This window comes from Stegostoma tigrinum, chromosome 8 (genome assembly GCF_030684315.1).
Source record: "Stegostoma tigrinum isolate sSteTig4 chromosome 8, sSteTig4.hap1, whole genome shotgun sequence".
NCBI lineage: Eukaryota > Metazoa > Chordata > Chondrichthyes > Orectolobiformes > Stegostomatidae > Stegostoma > Stegostoma tigrinum.
In genome coordinates this window covers 101,786,858-101,804,332 of record NC_081361.1, presented here as the reverse complement: position 1 = coordinate 101,804,332, position 17,475 = coordinate 101,786,858, and the positions used below count along the sequence as shown (strand labels likewise).

Here is a 17,475-nt window from a genome sequence, read left to right as displayed (position 1 = left end):
GAAAACATCAAACAATGAGCAATAACACAAAAAGCTGCAAGACATTGGGCAGGGTCTTCAGGCTCAATCGTGATGGACACAGAGGTGGGCAATGATTAAAAATAACGTTTCCTTGGCTTCTTCCCACCTCAACACCAAACAGTTTCCGACATGAAGTGTAGCAGAACAATCTGTCCACCGACAACAGGCAGCCAAGTGAACCAACTGAAGGTCTATTTTCCAGCTTTGCTCCAGTTCCTCTTCCAGTTAGTCCTCCTGGGGGGAGTCCAGTTGTCCCTTGCTGGCAGGCTGGGGGACGCCATTGCACCAGGGCAGAGACTGGTGGGAAGCATTCTAAAGGGCCAAAGGGCCTGTTCTGTGCTGTATTGTTCTAAAGCTGCCAGGAAAATATTGTCTCTGATAGTGAAAGCTCAAGGCATCCTTCGTTTTGTAAATAGAAAGATTTAGCATGAAAGCAATATGTCACACTAAACATTTAATATTCAATAATTCATCTGCCATTGTTACGGTTCATTCATGGAACATCAGCATTGCCAGGTAGGCCAGTGTTTAATGGCCATCCTCAATTTCCCTGAGAAAAGAGCTTCATGCCCAATTCTGAGCACATTAGAAGGATGTTGAGAACATGGAGAAGGTGCAGAGGAGATTTACCAGAATGCGAGCAGAGTTGAGGTATGTTAGTTATATGGAGAGATTGGAGAAACTCAGTCCTCCTTGGGATGTGGGAGACTGAGGGAAGCTCCGAAATAGATTGTTGAAAGTAGCGATGTGTTTTGAAAGAGCAAATAAATAGAAACTATTTCCATGAGTCTCATGGATGCTGCTCTTTGAAGGATGCTTTGAAATATCTCCTCAAATTCGAAGTGAAAGATGAGACTGGAAAGGATGAATGAACACAGAGATTGTGGATTCACTGGTTATAATTTCCCAAAAATTAATGAATTTTGGATAAGTACTGGACGATTGAAAAACTGCTATGTGCCACCTCTATTCAAAAAGGGAAGGGTGTAAAAAGTGGGTAACTATGGTCTGATTAGACAAACATCTATGTTGGTAAAGTATTGGAATCAATTATTAAGGAAGTAATAACATTTGGAAAATCCTAATCAAATCAAGCAGAGTCAGCACGGCTTCATGAAAGGGATAACATGTCTGGCTAATTTATTTGACTTTGTTGACCAAAGTCTCAACCAGAATGAATAGAGGTGAACCAGTTGATGTGTTGTATTTGGACTTTCAGAAGGTATTCAACAAAGTTCAAACAAAGCACACAGGTGCAGCAGGGAATCAGGAAAGCTAATGGAATATTGGCCCTGATTTCAAAGGGGTTGGAGTACAAGAGTAGAGAGGTCGTACTGCAACTGTGCAAGGTGCTGGGGAAGCCACATCTGGTGTACTAGGAGCGGTTTTGTCCCCTTAATTAAGAAACAATATTATTTCATTGGAGGCAAGTCAGAGAAGGTTCACTGGGAGGATCCCTGGTACGGTGGGATTGTCTTATGAGCAAAGGCTAAACAGGTTGGGATTCTACCCCCTGGACTTTGGAAACATGAGAGGTGATCTCATTGAAGCATATAAGATTCTATAGGGGCTTGACAACGTCAATGCTGAGAGGGTGATTCCCCTCCTGGAAGAGTCTAGGACCAGAGGGCATGGTCTCAGAATAAAAAGGACACCAATTTAAGACTGAGATGAGGAGGAATCCCTTCTTTCAGAAAATTGAAAGCCTTTGGAACTCCATGTCACAGAGAGCTGTAAGGCCAGAGTCTTTGTGTATATTTAAGACTGACTTAGATAGATTCTTGATCAGTTGGGGAAGCAAGGGTTCTGGAGTAAAGACAGAAAAATAGACATGAGAAATGTTGGCTCAGTCATGATCCTATTAAAGACAGAACTGGCTTGAAAGGTCGAATGATATCCTCTTGCTTCTAATTGTTATATGAATTATGAATTCCTGGTAAACACCTCAGTTTAGAGAAGTGTCCAGACGAGTTGAAGTAGCCATGGAGGTGGGGAGTTGAGCAAAGAGGTTGAGTTGTAGGTTTTGTGCCTCTGACAGAAGTTAGTAGACAGAAGGAGAGGTGCTGCTGAGAATGGAATTGGAACTCTCCCAGGAATATTCAAGGTTTTCTATTCTTAAGGAAAGTAATGAGGAGTAAATCGATATCCGGATGAAACGGCTTGACCAGATCTGACTAAACTGGGTGGAGGGTCAAGCTCTAGGGAACCTTGAGAATGGGTCCTTGTTAGGATAATTGTGCCCCAGTGGAGAGGGGGAACTCACTGACTTGTTGATGGTTATTAAACTGGAAAAGCCAGGCCGAGTGGAACAATTGGTGAAAATCGCTGGGTGTTTCGAGCTAATGTGATGGTAAGTCATGAAGCACTGCTGGAGAATGTGGGTTTATTGTGACATTAACCTCCCTTCTGGCAGATATAGCATTAAAGAGCAATGGCAGGTATTAGTGAGTAAATGCAAAACTTCTAGTTCTTCTTAGTTTGAATTACAATTTACCTGTTAATTAACGTTTGGTGTATATTGATTCTTTTACAAGAATAGTTTTAAAAAGCGAAAACTTTTCTTTCAGAGATAATCTCTGATACTATTTTAACTTTTCTTTCAGTTACTTTCACTAATTTCTTGGGGATTCCGTTCCTTTGAAAAGTTTTGATGTGTACTGCAATTACCATAAGCAGCAGGAGAGTCAGACAGACATGGGTTGAAAAGAATCAACAAGAGACCCAGAGGGACAGAATATTCCTCACACAGTAAGTGGCAGAATACACAGCCTGGAAGCAGCAGAAGCAGATTCGATAATAAATTTCAAAAAGGAAATGGGCATTGCTGGGAAAGGGAACATTCACAGGCCGACAGGGAAGGAGCAGGGAGTATTTGGATGGATCATTCAAAAAGCTGGAACAAGCAAGTTGGGCTGAATGAACCCCTTCTACAATACAAAAGCAGGCGTGCATTAGCAAGGAGAAATTTTACCTCTTTTGCTCATGTAACAAGGAGAACAAGGATCCTCCTGAGATGAACTGTGTTACAATGGCAAACTGACTGGGATCGTCCAAGCAGGCACCCACAAACTGGATGACGCAGGGATGGTTGAGGCGGCAGAGGATGGAGACTTCACGGCAAAACATATCCACATCCGATTTGGAGCAAAACGTGTTGGCTCGATACCTAATTTTAGAGAAATGACAAGGGATTTTTATTCTTTCACAGGAAAGGTTGACACAGTTGGGCCAACTGTTATAGCCCGTCGCTATTGCCCTTAAGGAGTGGGGGTGGGCTGCCTTCTTGAACTGCTGCAGTCCATGTGCTGTAGGTTGATCCACAATGCTGTTGGGGAGGGAATTCCAGGAATTTAGACCAGTGACACTAAGGGAATGGAGGTATATTTCCAAGTCAGGATGTTAAGTAGTTTGGAGGAGAATTTTCAGGGGATGGTGTTCCCATGTCCTTCGAGATAGATGTGGTTATGGGTTTGGAAGGTCCTGTCTGAGGAGCCTTGGGGAGTTGCTGCAGAGCATCGTGAAAGCCGGGGAAGTGTATTACATAATTTGCAAGAAAAGCACCAAACAGCAATACGCAGCCAACTGTTGAAAACGGTTTGTGATCCTCACAAAAATAAAAATCGCTCACTAAAAGTGTTCTGGCCTCCAGTCCCTGTTACAAATATTTGAAACAAATCTCTGGACTGAAAATCCAGAAGCAGTACAGATGGAGTGCCGCACTATCAGAGCGGCATTACTGAGGGAGTGCCGCACTGTCGGAGGGTCAGTACTGAGGGAGTGCCGCACTGTCGGAGGGTCTGTACTGAGGGAGTGCCGCACTGTCGGAGGGTCTGTACTGAGAGAGTGCCGCACTGTCGGAGGGTCAGTGCTAAGGGAGTGCCGCACTGTCGGAGGGTCAGTACTGAGGGAGTGCCGCACTGTCAGAGGGTCAGTACTGAGGGAGTGGGCACTGTCAGAGGGTCAGTAATAAGGGAGTGTCGCACTGTCAGAGGATCAATACTGAGGGAGTGCCGCCCTCTCGGAGGGTCAGTACTGAGGGAGTGCCGCCCTCTCAGAGGGTCAGTAATAAGGGAGTGTCGCACTGTCGGAAAGTCAGTGCTGAGGGAGTGCCGCACTGTCGGAGGGTCAGTACTGAGGGAGTGCCGCCCTGTCGGAGGGTCAGTACTGAGGGAGTGCCGCCCTCTCGGATGGTCAGTAATAAGGGAGTGTCGCACTCTCGGAGGGTCAGTAATAAGGGAGTGTCGCACTGTCGGAGAGTCAGTGCTGAGGGAGTGCTGCACTGTCAGAGGGTCAGTAATAAGGGAGTGCCGCACTGTCAGAGGGTCAGTGCTGAGCGAGTGCCGCCCTCTCGGAGGATCAATACTGAGGGAGTGCCGCACTGTCGGAGGGTCAGTGCTGAGGGAGTGCCGCCCTCTCAGAGGGTCAGTAATAAGGGAGTGCCGCCCTCTCGGAGAGTCAGTGCTGAGGGAGTGCCGCACTGTCGGAGGGTCAGTACAGAGGGAGTGTCGCACTGTCAGAGGGTCAGTACTGAGGGAGTGCCGCACTGCCAGAGGGTCAGTACTGAGGGAGTGCTGCACTGTCGGAGGGTCAGTACTGAGGGAGTGTCACACTGTCAGAGGGTCAGTACTGAGGGAGTGCTGCACTGCCAGAGGGTCAGTACTGAGGGAGTGCTGCACTGTCGGAGGGTCAGTACTGAGGGAGTGCCGCACTGTCAGAGGGTCAGTGCTGAGGGAGCATTTTAGGTGTCACCAACGTCACCAAAGAAATAGTTTACCTTGTGTTTGTGAGTGGTTGCTGTCCACAAAATAGCTCTTCCTGTTCCTATATCCTAACGAGCAAGACCCGTCAAAATTACATCATTGATGTCAAAGCATCTGAAGATATGCAGAGATAAGATGCTGTTAAACTACACAGGTTGATCTCTACCCCCATGTGCTCACATGACCTGACATACTTCAATAATTCCTCATCCTGGATTCTGAGCTCACCCTGTGATAAGCTCAAACCTTCCACAGCTTTTTGGCAAATCAACTGCAAGCTTCCATGGTGGTCTATGTGGGCCAGTGTTTCCTGATGCCCCCCCTGAATGGCTTGACTCAGATTTGAAGGTTCTGCCTCTTTTCTGGAGTCTCCCCCTCCCCAAAGGAAATAGATTCTCTCCATTGGCCCACTCAACTCCGTTCATCATCTGGGAGATTTCAGTTTGATTGCTTCTGAACTTGAAGAAAGAGAAACCAGGTTTAAGACCATAAGACCATAAGAATTATTGAATTATGTCAGGTCATGTGAGCACATGGGGGTAGAGATCAACCTGTGTAGTTTAACACCATCATATCTCTGAATATCTTAAGCTGCTTTGACATTGGGGGTTTTCTACAGACCCCCAAATAGCAGTAGGGAGATCGAAGAACTCATTGGCCGGCAGATTGTTGAAAAGTGCAAACGTATCAGGGTTGTTATGGGTGACTTCAACTTTCCCAACATTGATTGGAACCTCCTGAGTGCAGATGGTTTGGATGGAGCCGTTTTTGTCAGGTGTGTTCAGGAGGGTTTCCTGACTCAGTATGTGGACAGGCCGACGAGGCGGGAGGCCATTTTGGATTTGGTGCTCGGCGATGAGCCAGGACAGGTGTCAGATCTCGTGGTGGGAGAGCACTTTGGCGACAGTGACCACAACAGCCTCACATTTACTATAGCCATGGAAAGGGAAAGGAGCAGTTACCAGGGGAAGATATTTAACTGGGGTAAAGGAAACTAATACGCTATCAGGCAGGAGTTGGGAAGTACAGATTGGGAGCAATTGTTCCACAGAAAGGGCACAACAGACATGTGGAGGCTGTTTAAGGAGCACCTGTTGCGAGTGATGTATAAATTTGTTCCTCTGAGACAGGTAAGAAGAGGTAAGATTAAGGAGCCTTGGATGACAGGTACAGAGGTGCTTCTTGTCAAAAAAAAAGGCAGCGTACGTAAGGTGGAGGAAGCAAGGGTCTATCATAGCTCTAGAGGATTACAGGCTTGCTCGGAAGGAGCTCAAGAGTGGACTGAGGAGGGCCAGGAGGGGGCATGAAAAAAGCTTGGCAGGAAGGATTAGGGAGAACCCGAAGGCATTTTACTCATCTGTGAGGAATAAGAGAATGATCAGGGAGAAGGTAGGGTTGATCAGTGATAGCGTAGGGAACTGGTGTGTGGAGACTGTGCAGATAGGGGAAGCCCTAAATGAGTTTTTTGCTTCGGTTTTCACTAAGGAAAGGGACCTTGTTGTGAATGAGAACTTTGAGGAGCAGAAAAACTGGCTTGAACAGATCAAGATTGAGGAAGTTGATGTGCTGGAAATTTTGGCAAACATTAATATTGATAAGTCCCCAGGGCCAGACCAGATTTATCCTAGATTGCTCCGGGAAGCGAGAAAGGAGGTTGCTAAGCCACTGACAAAGATCTTTGCTTCCTCACTCTCCACAGGAGTCGTACTGGAAGATTGGGGGGAGGCAAATGTTGTTCTTCTTTTCAAGAAAGGGAATAGGGAAATCCCTGGAAATTACAGACTAGTCAGTCATTCTTACGTCTGTGGTCAGCAAGGTTTTGGAAAGAATTCTGAGGGATAGGATTTATGACGATTTGGAAAAGCATAGCATGATTAAAGGGAGTCAGCATGGCTTTGTGAGGGGCAGGTCATGCCTTACGAATCTTATTGAGTTCTTGAGGAAGTCACGAGACAGGTTGATAAGGGTTGAGCAGTGGATGTGGTGTACATGGACTTCAGCAAGGCATTTGATAAGGTTCCCCACGGCAGGCTCATTCATAAAGTCAGGAGGTATGGGAAACAGGCTGATTTGGCTGTCTGGATCCAGAATTGGTTGGCTGACAAGAGGCAGAAAGTGGTTGTAGATGGTAAGTATTCTGCCTGGAGGTCAGTGCTGAGTGGTGTCCCACAGGGCTCTGTTCTTGGGCCTCTGCCCTTTGTAGTTTTTATAAATGGCTTGGATGAGGAGGTTGAGGGGTGGGTTAGTATGTTTGCTGATGACACAAAGGTTGGAAGTGCCGTTGATAGTATCGACGACTATTGAGGCTTCAGTGAGACATTGACAGGATGCAGAGCTGGGCTGAGAAATGGCGGATGGAGTTCAACCTGGATAAATGTGAAGTGATGCATTTTGGAAGGTCGAACTTAAATGCTGAATATAGGATTAAAGGTAGGATTCTCGGCAGTGTGGAGGAACAGCGGGATCTTGGTGTTCAAGTGCATAGCTCCCTCAAAGTTGCCACCCAGGTGGATAAGGTTGTTAAGAAAGCATATGGTGTTTTGGTTTTCATTAACAGGGGGATTGAGTTTAAGAGCCGCGAGGTTATGCTGCAGCTCTACAAAACCCTGGTGAGACCATCCTTGGAATATTGTGTCCAGTTCTGGTCGCCCTATTATGGGAAAGATGTGGAGGCTTTGGAGAGGGCGCAAAGGAGGTTTACCAGGATGCTGCCTGGACTGGAGGGCTTGTCTTACAAGGAGAGGTTGACTAAGCTCGGACTTTTCTCACTGGAGAGAAGGAGGAAGAGAGGTGACCTGATCGAGGTGTACAAGGTAATGAGAGGCATGGATAGAGTCGATAGCCAGAGACTTTTCCCCAGGGCAGGATTGACTGCCACGAGGGTTCATAGTTTTAAGGTGTTAGGAGGAAGGTATAGAGGAGATGTCAGAGGGAGATTCTTCACCCAGAGAGTTGTGAGCACATGGAATAGTTTACCAGTGGTAGTCGTGGAAGCGGAGTCATTAGTGACACTTAAGCGACTGCTGGACATGCACATGGAAAGCAGTGAATTGAGGGGAATGTAGGTTAGGTTATTTTATTTTTGGATTAGGACTATTCCATGGCATAACATCGTGGGCCGAAACGCCTGTACCGTGCTGTACTTTTCTATGTTCTATGTTCTAAGACCATAAGACATAGGAGCAGAAATTAGGTTATCCGGCCCATCCAGTCTGCTCTGCCATTCAATAATGGCTGATCAGTTCCTCAACCCCATTCTTCTGCTTTCTTCCTGTAACCCTTGATCCCCTTGACAATCAAGAACCTATGTGTCTCAGTCTTAAATGTACTCAATGACCTGGCCTCTACAGCCTTCTGCGGCAGTGAATTCCCTCGATTTGCCACCCTCTGGCTGAAGAAGTTTCTCCTCTTGTGAAATGTATCCTTGTACTTTTATCTTTAAGTTCTGTTAATATTTGGTTAAATTGATCCAGTTTTAAGTTAGCCTGTCTATGAGATTATAAGGGATAGAACCCTCCAGTGTAATAACAAATGCTGAAATGTTTGCTGAGCACTACTGGTCATCCTGTGAGATGGAACCATAGCATAAGATAAACGATAGTTGACCAAACATTCCATCAAAGAGGTGGATTTTAGCACACGGCAATGGCAGGGTTTGAGAAAGTATTCCAGAACTGGGGATCTTCAGCAGCTGAAGGCCTGACTGCACATACTCCATGAATTAACTTTAGGGCTGTATGACAGGAATCCGGAATTGGAGAAGTGAAGCTGTCTCCAAGGTTTGTTGGGCTGGAGGAGATTAGAGAGTTTGGAAAGGAGCAGTGGGTATTATAGCGATTGAAAATCAAGAATAATGTTTAAATATCAAAGTATTGCAGAGGCTTTGGGCGTGAGGAATATATGTAATTCAGGGCAAGTTAGTCTGTTGTTGGCAGTTTTGAGTGAGACCACATTGAAGCAATGTGTCTGTTGGAAGGGCAGCTCAGAGAGAATTGGATTGAGATATCACTGTCACATATAGAGGGGTAGAGGAGTATTTTACTCAAATCTATTCCTCAACAGGCTGTGGGTAACGTTGGCTGTGATTGCATTTCTCACCTGTCCCTAGCTGCCCTTGAGAAGGACAGCAGATGCAGATGCAAGGGAACACCTCCAGTTGAAAGCTCCCCTCCAAGCCACTCAGCGTCCTGGAATTCCCTTCTTAAGGACATTGTGGATCTACCCACAACACTATGGAGGTTCAAGGAGGCAGCTCGGCAGTTCGGGACGGGTAATAAATGCTGGCCCAGCCAGCGATACTCGAGTCCCATGAGTGAATAAGACAAAATTATTCACACAACCGGCTCAGAGTTTCCTTGATTCAAATAACTCCTTCAGGGTTCTGACCAAACACTTCTGATCTGGAACTTGCAAACTGAAGCCTTTACACTGAAGTCAATGAACTTGCTCTTTTCTCAAGCAGAAATGATTCTTATATATAACTGCAACTGGAACCTTTGTGAACTGTAAATATTCTAATTTATGGGATTTTCTCCTCAATAAAAGCAAATTCTGATTTTTCTCAGTTGAAAGCCTACAGTCTAATGGCTTAAGCATGGAATTCACCAGTTTCAATATCTCCCCAGCCCCGGCCTCATCTCATGATCAACCCTCCATCTCATCTCTGCCGGCTTGACCTGACACAATCTGCCCATCTACTCTCCCACCTATCCGCTCCCGCCACCTCACTGACAAATCCCGACTACTGCATACCTGCATTCACCTATCACCATCCCACCTACCTTCCCAGCCCCACCCCTCCTCTCTCTATTTATTTCTGATCTCCCCTCCCCCTCTCCATTTCTGAAGTAGGGTCCAGACCCGAAATGTTGACTTTCCTGCCCCTCTGATGCTGCCTGCCCTGCTGTGCTCCTCCAGCTCCACACTTTGTTGTCCAGAATGACTAACAAGCTAATTGTGAAATCTCCTCAGACAAATTAATATCACAACTTAGCTGGAGCAACAGCAGCAGAGGATCGAGCTCCTTCGGACCAGGAGCGAGAGGGGGAGACGGAGCAGATCCAGCTCAGTCGGAGAGGGAGACGAGCAGATTGAGCAACAATTAAGACTCTGGTATGCTGTCTCCCTCGTGCCAGGGTCAGGGATGTCTCAGAGCGGCTGCAGGGCATTCTGAAGGGGAAGGGTGAACAGCCTGCAGTCACGGTACATGTTGATACTAACAACACCGGTTTAAAAAGAAATGAGGTCCTGCACCAGGAATGTAGCATGTTAGGGAGTGCATTAAAAAGGAAGACCACTGAGGCTGTACTCTACAGGTTATTTCCAGTTCTACGCGCTTCAAAGTACAGATTTAGGAAGTTAGTTGAAATGAACATGTGACTAAAGGGGTGCTGTAGGAGGGAGGGCTTTAGATTTTTGGATCACTGGGACAGTTTGATGGGTGAGGATAGGTGAGATGTGTACAAGCCAAGCAAGTTGTTCCTGAATTGGAATGAATCCAATATCCTTGCTGGGAGGTTTGCTCATGCTGATGAGGTTTTATATTGATTTGGCAGGGAGATGGAGCTCAGAGTAGATGTGAAGCACAATCAGAAATAGAAGGAATACCAAGACAGTGCAGTAGGTGGAGGTCATGAGCAGGATACGGCATGAATATTCCAATGCACACATATACTACACATAGGTGATTTAAAAAGCTAAAACCTCAAGCTATTTTAATGCAAGGAGGTTGACTGGGAAGGTGCACGAACGTAAAGCTTTGATCAGCATGTGGGAATGTGATATTGTTACAATCACAGAGAGATGGTAGAAGGAAGGGCAGGGCTGACAGCTCAGCATTCTGGGGGTAGAGGTTTCAGGCATGACGGGTGTGGGTGCGGTGGCCTGGTGGGGGGGAGGGGTGGTAACAGAGATGGAGACCTTGCATTATTGATAAAGGAATCCATCACTGCAGTAATGAGGGAAGATGTCCTAGATAAGGATGAGGTCATCTGGGTAGAGCTTAGAAATAATAAACCAGAGCAATTACTTTGCTGAGATTATATTACAGGCCTCTCAACAGTCAGAGGGAGATCGAGGAGGAGCAGATATGTCGGTAAATCACAGAAAGATGCGAGAGGAATGGGCTTATAGTTGTTGGGGATTTCAACTCTGCCAACCTTATGTTGATAAAATGATTAGACAATGTGAGTTATTAATGTCCATCCAGGAAAAAGTTTCTTGCCAGTTTGTAGACAATCCTACCAGAGATGGGGCTTTGCTCGACCTAATCCTAGGGATTGAAGGCATCAAACGGTTGAAGTTACAGTGGGCGAGCATTTTGGCAATAGTGACCATAATTCGGTAAGTTTCAAAGTCATTACGGAAAGGTATAAAGATAGTGCAGAAGTTAAGTGTCTAAATTAGCTTTAGACTAATTTAGTATCATGGACGGCATCTTCCAAACATAGGCAGGGAACAGTTACTTCCAAGTAGGCCTATACTTGGAAAGTGGGAATCTTTTAAAGGTGGTATCAGGAGAATTCAGGGCTAACGTGTTCCTCTAAGAATGAATGGCAAAGAAACCTGATTGTCAAGGGATATTGGAGTTTGATAAAGAAAAAGAAAGAAATGTGTATCAGATACGGAGCATTAAATACAGGGAAGCCCTTTCACAGGTATAGAGACTGCATGGAGTTTCTCAAAATGGAAATTAGGACGGCAAAGAGAGGTCATGAAATATCTTTGGCAACTAGGATTAAGGAATGCTCCAAGGCATTTTATAAATATAATCAGACCTCCACGATTATTAAGGAAAGAATGGGATCTATTCGAAACCAAATGGGCACCCTATGCATGGAACCAGTGGATGTGGGTGAGGTTTTAAATGAATGTTACTTCTGTATTCACAGACTGTAGACAGGAATTTCATTTGTGATGGTCAGGCTCTGGAATGTGTGAGGATTAATAAGGAAGAGGTATTAGATGTTTTAGTGAGCATGATGTGTATAAATCCCCAGGGCCTGATGAGATGGATCCCAGGCTGCCATGGGAGACAAGGGAGAAGATCACTGGGCCCTGGTGGAGACATTTAATACTTCACAGGACACAGGTGAAGTGTCAGATGTTCCAATGTTCAAGAAGGGCAGCAGGGATAGACCAGGTAATTACCGACCAGTTAGTCTGATGTAAGGGTTAGGGAAATTTTTGGAAAAAAATCTGAAGGACAGGATTAATCAATAATTACAAAGATGGGGATTCATCAGAGATAATCGGCACAGATTTTTTATAAGGGATTAAAAGGGATAGAAAGGATTTAGAAGGGAAACTCTAATTTGAGTTTTTGAAAAGGTGATGAAACATGTTGATGAGGGTATTGTAGTTGATGTGGTTTACATGGACTCAGTACGGCCTTTGACAAGGTTCCACATGGAAGGCTGGTCCAAAAGGTGAAAGTACATGAGATCCAAGGCAAGATGGCAAACTGGATCCAAAGCTGGTTTACAAACAGGAGGCAAAGGCCGATGGTGGAGGAGGGATGATTTTGTAATTGAAAGCCTGCGACCAGCGGTGTGCCACAAGGATCACTGGTGACACCCTTACTGTTTGTTCTATAACAATGGTTGGATGGTGAATGTAGAAGCTTTAATTGGGTAGTTTGGCGATGACACAAATTGGTCGTGGTGTTCACATTGAGGGGGATGGTCGCAGGCTACAGCCTGATATTGATCAGCTGGTAAATTGGTCAGAGCAATGGCAGATAGAATTTAACCACAATAAACATGAGGCAATGTGTTTTGAAAGCTCCAATAAGGGAAGAATTTAAAAAGTGAATCGTAGGTCCCTGGAGAATGCTGAGAAATAAAGGGACCTTGGTCTAGAAGTCCATTGATCACTGAAGATGTTAGCATGGGTGGACAGGATGTAAGGAAGGCATATGGGATGCTTGCCTTCATTAGCCAAGGCATGGTATATAGAAGAAAGGAACTTATACTATAACCAATGCTCTTCATTGGATACATGGAACAGTCCCTCTGCCACGGTTACACCAGCACCATCCCCCACCTCTTTCTCCACTACATTGATGGCTTTACCAGCGCTGCTGACTTGAACAGATTTACTAACACCTTTCACCCCAACCTCAAATTCATCTGAACTATCTCCAATACCTCTCTCCCCTTCCTGGACCTCTCTGCCTCTAGCTCCAGTAACCGTCTCAGCACCAACATCTATTTCAAACCCACAGACTTCCACAGCCACCTGCACTACACCTCCTCTCACCCACCTTCCTGCAAGAATGTAATCCCTTACTCCCAATTCCTCCGCCTCTGCCCAATCTGTTCCCAAGATGGAGCATTCCACTCCCGAACATCCAAATGTCCTCCTACTTCAAGGACCTCCGCCCTCAGTGATTCATTTGTGCCCTCAACCACATCTCTTGCATTTTCTGCACTTCTGCCCTCAAACCCCGTCCCCCCAACAAAAACAAAGACAGAATCTCCCATGTCCTCACATACCACCCCACTAACCTCCGCATCCAACATATCATTCTCTGCCACTTCTGCTCACCTACAGACCGATCCCACAACCAAACATATATTTCCCTCCCCACCCCTATCTGCCTTCTGTAGGGACCGCTCTCTCCATGATTCCCTCATCTGCTCCACACTCCCCACCAGCCCCACCACACCCGGCACCTTTCCCAGCAACTGCAGGAAGTGCTACACCTGCCCCTACCCTACCTCATCCCTCTACCCCATCCCAGGCACCAAACAATCATTCCAAATCTGAGAGGGATTCATCTGCACATCCTCCAACCCGGTCTTCTGCATCCGTTGCTCTTGATGTGGCCTCCTCTACATCGGTGAAACCAAGCGTAGACTTGGTGACTGATTCACAGACCATCTGCGCTCTGTACAGTATAACCAGCAACACTTTCCAATTGCCAACCATTTTAACTGCACCCCCCCATTCTCTGAGTGACATGTGCATCCTGGGCCTCCTCCAGTGTCACATTGCAAACTGGAGGAGCAGCACCTCTCATTCCTCCTTGGGAGCCTATAGCCCAATGGCCTAAACGTGGATTTTACTAGTTTCAAAATCTTGCCACCCCTGGCTTCATCCCATGACCCCCTCATCCCCCACCTCCTTGACCTGACACAACTTGTTCATTTTCTTCCTCACCTATCCACCCCACCCTTCCCCCTGACCAATCCCCACTATCCCATACCTGCATCTGCCTATTGCCATCCCACCTACCTTCTCCCAGCCCCTTACCCACAATTTATATCCGAGCTCCCTTCCCACCTCCAGTCCCGATGAAGGATATAAACTCAAAACATTGACTTTCCTGCTCCCCTGATGCTGCCTGACTTGCTGTGTTTCTCCAGCCCCACACTGTATTGAGATGGAATAACATGACCAGTTGCCACACTATCGGAGAGATACGTTGACACTGGAGACGTGTAAAGGGCAGTCAGCAGGCTATTGCCGGAGATGTAAAGTCTCAGCTACGGGGACAGACTAAGCAGGCTGGGTTTGCAGTCCCTGAAGCAGAGGAGGTTGAGGAGGACCTGATTGAGGTATACCAAATGATGAGAGGTATCAACAGAGTAGATAGTGAGGATCTCTTCCCCACGGCAGATGTGTCTAAGAACAAAGGGTGCCAGCTTAAGGTGAGGGTCAAGTGGTTTAGAGGAGATTGGAGAGAGATTATGTTTCACCCAGAGGGTGGTAGAAATATGGGGCATGTTGCCTGACAGTGTGGTGGAGACAGATGCTCTCACAATATTTTAAAAAGCATCTAGATGAACACTTAGAATGCCAAGGCATAGTAGGCTACGGGCCAGGTAAAGAGGGTTAGCACAGCGCAGTGTTTGATAATTGGCGTAGGCATGGTGGGTTGAAGGGCCTGGTTCTGTGCAGTATGACTCTGTGAATATGACAGCATGAATTATTAAAAGTCACCCTCCTCATATCATCTGTATTAGACCTCCCTTCGCCCCCTCTGCAGCTGTCTGAAAATTCTCTGCGTTGTCTACTGTCCAATGTACATTCACGCGATATATTACACCTTCTATGTAATGTGAATGAGCTCACTTTACTCAGTAAACTGTATGTGCCTTGCCTTACTATTATGAAATTACCTTTTAATGGCAACAATCTTGTTTCTGCATCTTCCTTTGTAAACTTTCCCAAACGAACCTGTGTGTTTTCAGAGAGATGACAGGTAGTCAGTCTGTGTTTTAGACTGAATTCACTGTTTGGCACTTTGCACCTCAAGCCAATAGGGAACAGTAATGTTGTTACCTGATCCAATAATTTCATGGAACTCGATGTCTGCCAGCTGGAGGTGGAAATGAGACGGCAGCTCAGCTCTCAGGAGCAGCACATCTGCTTTCTCTGAACAACAGGGTGGGGTGGAAAGAAAGAGACTCAGTGGTCAAAGATGTGGCAAGAATTTATTAACAACTTGCATTTATGTAGCACCTGTGACATAATAAAAAACATCCCATAGCTTTCCACAGGAATATCATTGAATAGAATTTGACTCTGAGCCACTTCAGGATCAATGAGGACAGATGATGATGAGGTTGCTTGGTCAATGAAGTTGTAGTTTGCGTGGAAGTGAGAGAAAGGTGAGAGATGGAGAGTTTAAAGGAGGGAATTCCAGAGCTTATAGCCCAGGGAGCTGAAGGTAATTGATGCTGAGATGCAGCAAGAGAAATCAGGAGTTGGCCAAGAAACCAGAATGCAGTGAGCATTGGGGATGCAATGACCGAGCGGTACTATCCCTGGCCTGTTAATCCAGACACCAAGAAAACGTTCTGAGGTCCCAGGTTTGAATCCCGCCATGGCAGATGGTGGAATTTGAATTCAATAAATAACTAGAATTAAGAATCTAATGATGACTGTTAATCCATTGTCAATTATTGGGAAATCCCATCTGGTTCACTTATGTCCTTTCGGGAAGGAAACTGCCATCCGTACCTGGTCTGGTCTACATGTGGCTTCTGACCCACAGCAATGTGGCTGACTCTGAACTGCCCTCTGGGTAATTAGAATAGGCAATAAATGCTGCTTAGTCAGAGATGCCGTCATCCCATGAACGCATGAAGGAAAAATAAAGGTATCCCACTGGATTTTAGGGCTTGGGGGGGATTAGAGATAGGAAAAGGACCATTTCTTCAAAATGTTTGAACTGGCATAACACAAGCAAAATACATTCTGGAAATAGTTCAGAACAGCAGTCATATTGGAGTTGAAATAGTAAATCTGTCTTTAAGACCATAATACCATAAGAACCATATGACATAGAATTAAAAGTGCTCGTTCAGCCCATCAAGTCTACTCTACCACTCATCAAGATCATGACTGATCTGATAACTCTTATCTCCACCTTCCTGCCTTTTCCCCATAACCCTTGATCCCCCGTTACTGAGTAAAGATCTGTCTATCTCTGAACATTGCCCGGCCTGCTGAGTTCTTCCAGTACTTTACGATCCAGACCTGACTTGGTGTTCGTTCCCAAGCTGGGCTATTTAATCACATTGACCTGTGTGAACAGACACACTGTGGACAAAATATAGAGGACAATTCACACATCTCAGAGTAATGATACTCAGGGTAGCTCCATGTACAGGTTCAGTATTTCTTTTCTGCTTAGTTACTGCTTTTGTCTTTGCCTTCTGTCAAAGATGAAGTTACGTTTCTGACGTTCAATTTTAATTGCCCCTGTGTGAGACAATGTGTACATTCATGCTGTCCAACAGCACAGGCCATCAAACGAGACCAACTGACCTGATGGTAAATTACAACAAGTGTCAATGGGCAATCAATTGGACTGTGAATGCTGGCTGTAATTGTCCCTGTAATAACTCAGAGAGGCCGGCTGGAAAGGAGCAACATTTATTGTTGAACACCATTGAGGCACCCCTATTTGTGGTATACATAGGCTGCTCCCAGCTCAGGACAAACGATGCTACAGACCCATCCCTGCCTGTGCGTTTTTTAAAAATATGTAACCAATTTTTCCAAATCATCTGTCCGGAGATGTTATTGTGCACCTCTGGGGCAGGTAGGCCTTGAACCTAGGCCTCCTGGTCTGGGGTAAGAGCATGACCACTGGGCCACAAGAGGGCTAGGCTCAATTGATGCATCAGCAGGGCAGGCCATTGCTTGTTACCATGAGAACTCAGACACAACTTCCTCTGGAAGATTGACTAGTAAATTCCCCACGGGCCTATTTGAGGATGTTACCTCACTCTCTCACATGGAGAAGTTACTAAATCAAACACTGACCCCACTTTGTTCTAACGCTGGCTTTGACTTTGGGACACTCCAGCTGAGTCAATGGGTGCTGTTTACTGGTGATTGACTCATTTATTCAGGGACAACTACTCTGTTATCAGTGTGAGTCTTATTTCCGAAACATCTTTCCCTTTGTAATTAGTGAATTGAGACTTTTTTTCCATTCATTCACAGGTAATAATGGCAGATTCCCTTCCCGAAAGGACATCTGTGAACCCAGGGGGTCTCTCCCCTAATGATTAGCACCATTAAACTCATATTTCCAGAGTTTTGTTGAATTCAAATTCCACCAGTTACCAGGGCAGGATTTTTATTTAGGTCCCAAGAACATTACCTGGGTATCTGGTTTAATAATCTGGCAATGAGATCACATGGCCATCATCTGTCCTTGGACACAGTTTACTTT

General features: G+C 45.7%; 1 protein-coding gene across 4 annotated transcripts in view; it reads right to left on the bottom strand.

Moving 5' to 3' along the window:
- Positions 1-17,475, bottom strand: part of tnni3k (TNNI3 interacting kinase) — a 118,320-nt gene that overhangs the window by 59,280 nt on the left and 41,565 nt on the right. For all 4 annotated transcript variants that reach the window (XM_059648185.1, XM_059648186.1, XM_059648187.1 and 1 more), the window contains 3 exons: positions 15,069-15,161; positions 14,906-14,963; positions 2,993-3,187 (listed from right to left, as the gene is read on the bottom strand). In XM_059648185.1, coding sequence (XP_059504168.1) covers positions 2,993-3,187; positions 14,906-14,963; positions 15,069-15,161 — 346 coding nt within the window. The remainder of the gene's footprint in view (positions 1-2,992; positions 3,188-14,905; positions 14,964-15,068; positions 15,162-17,475) is intronic.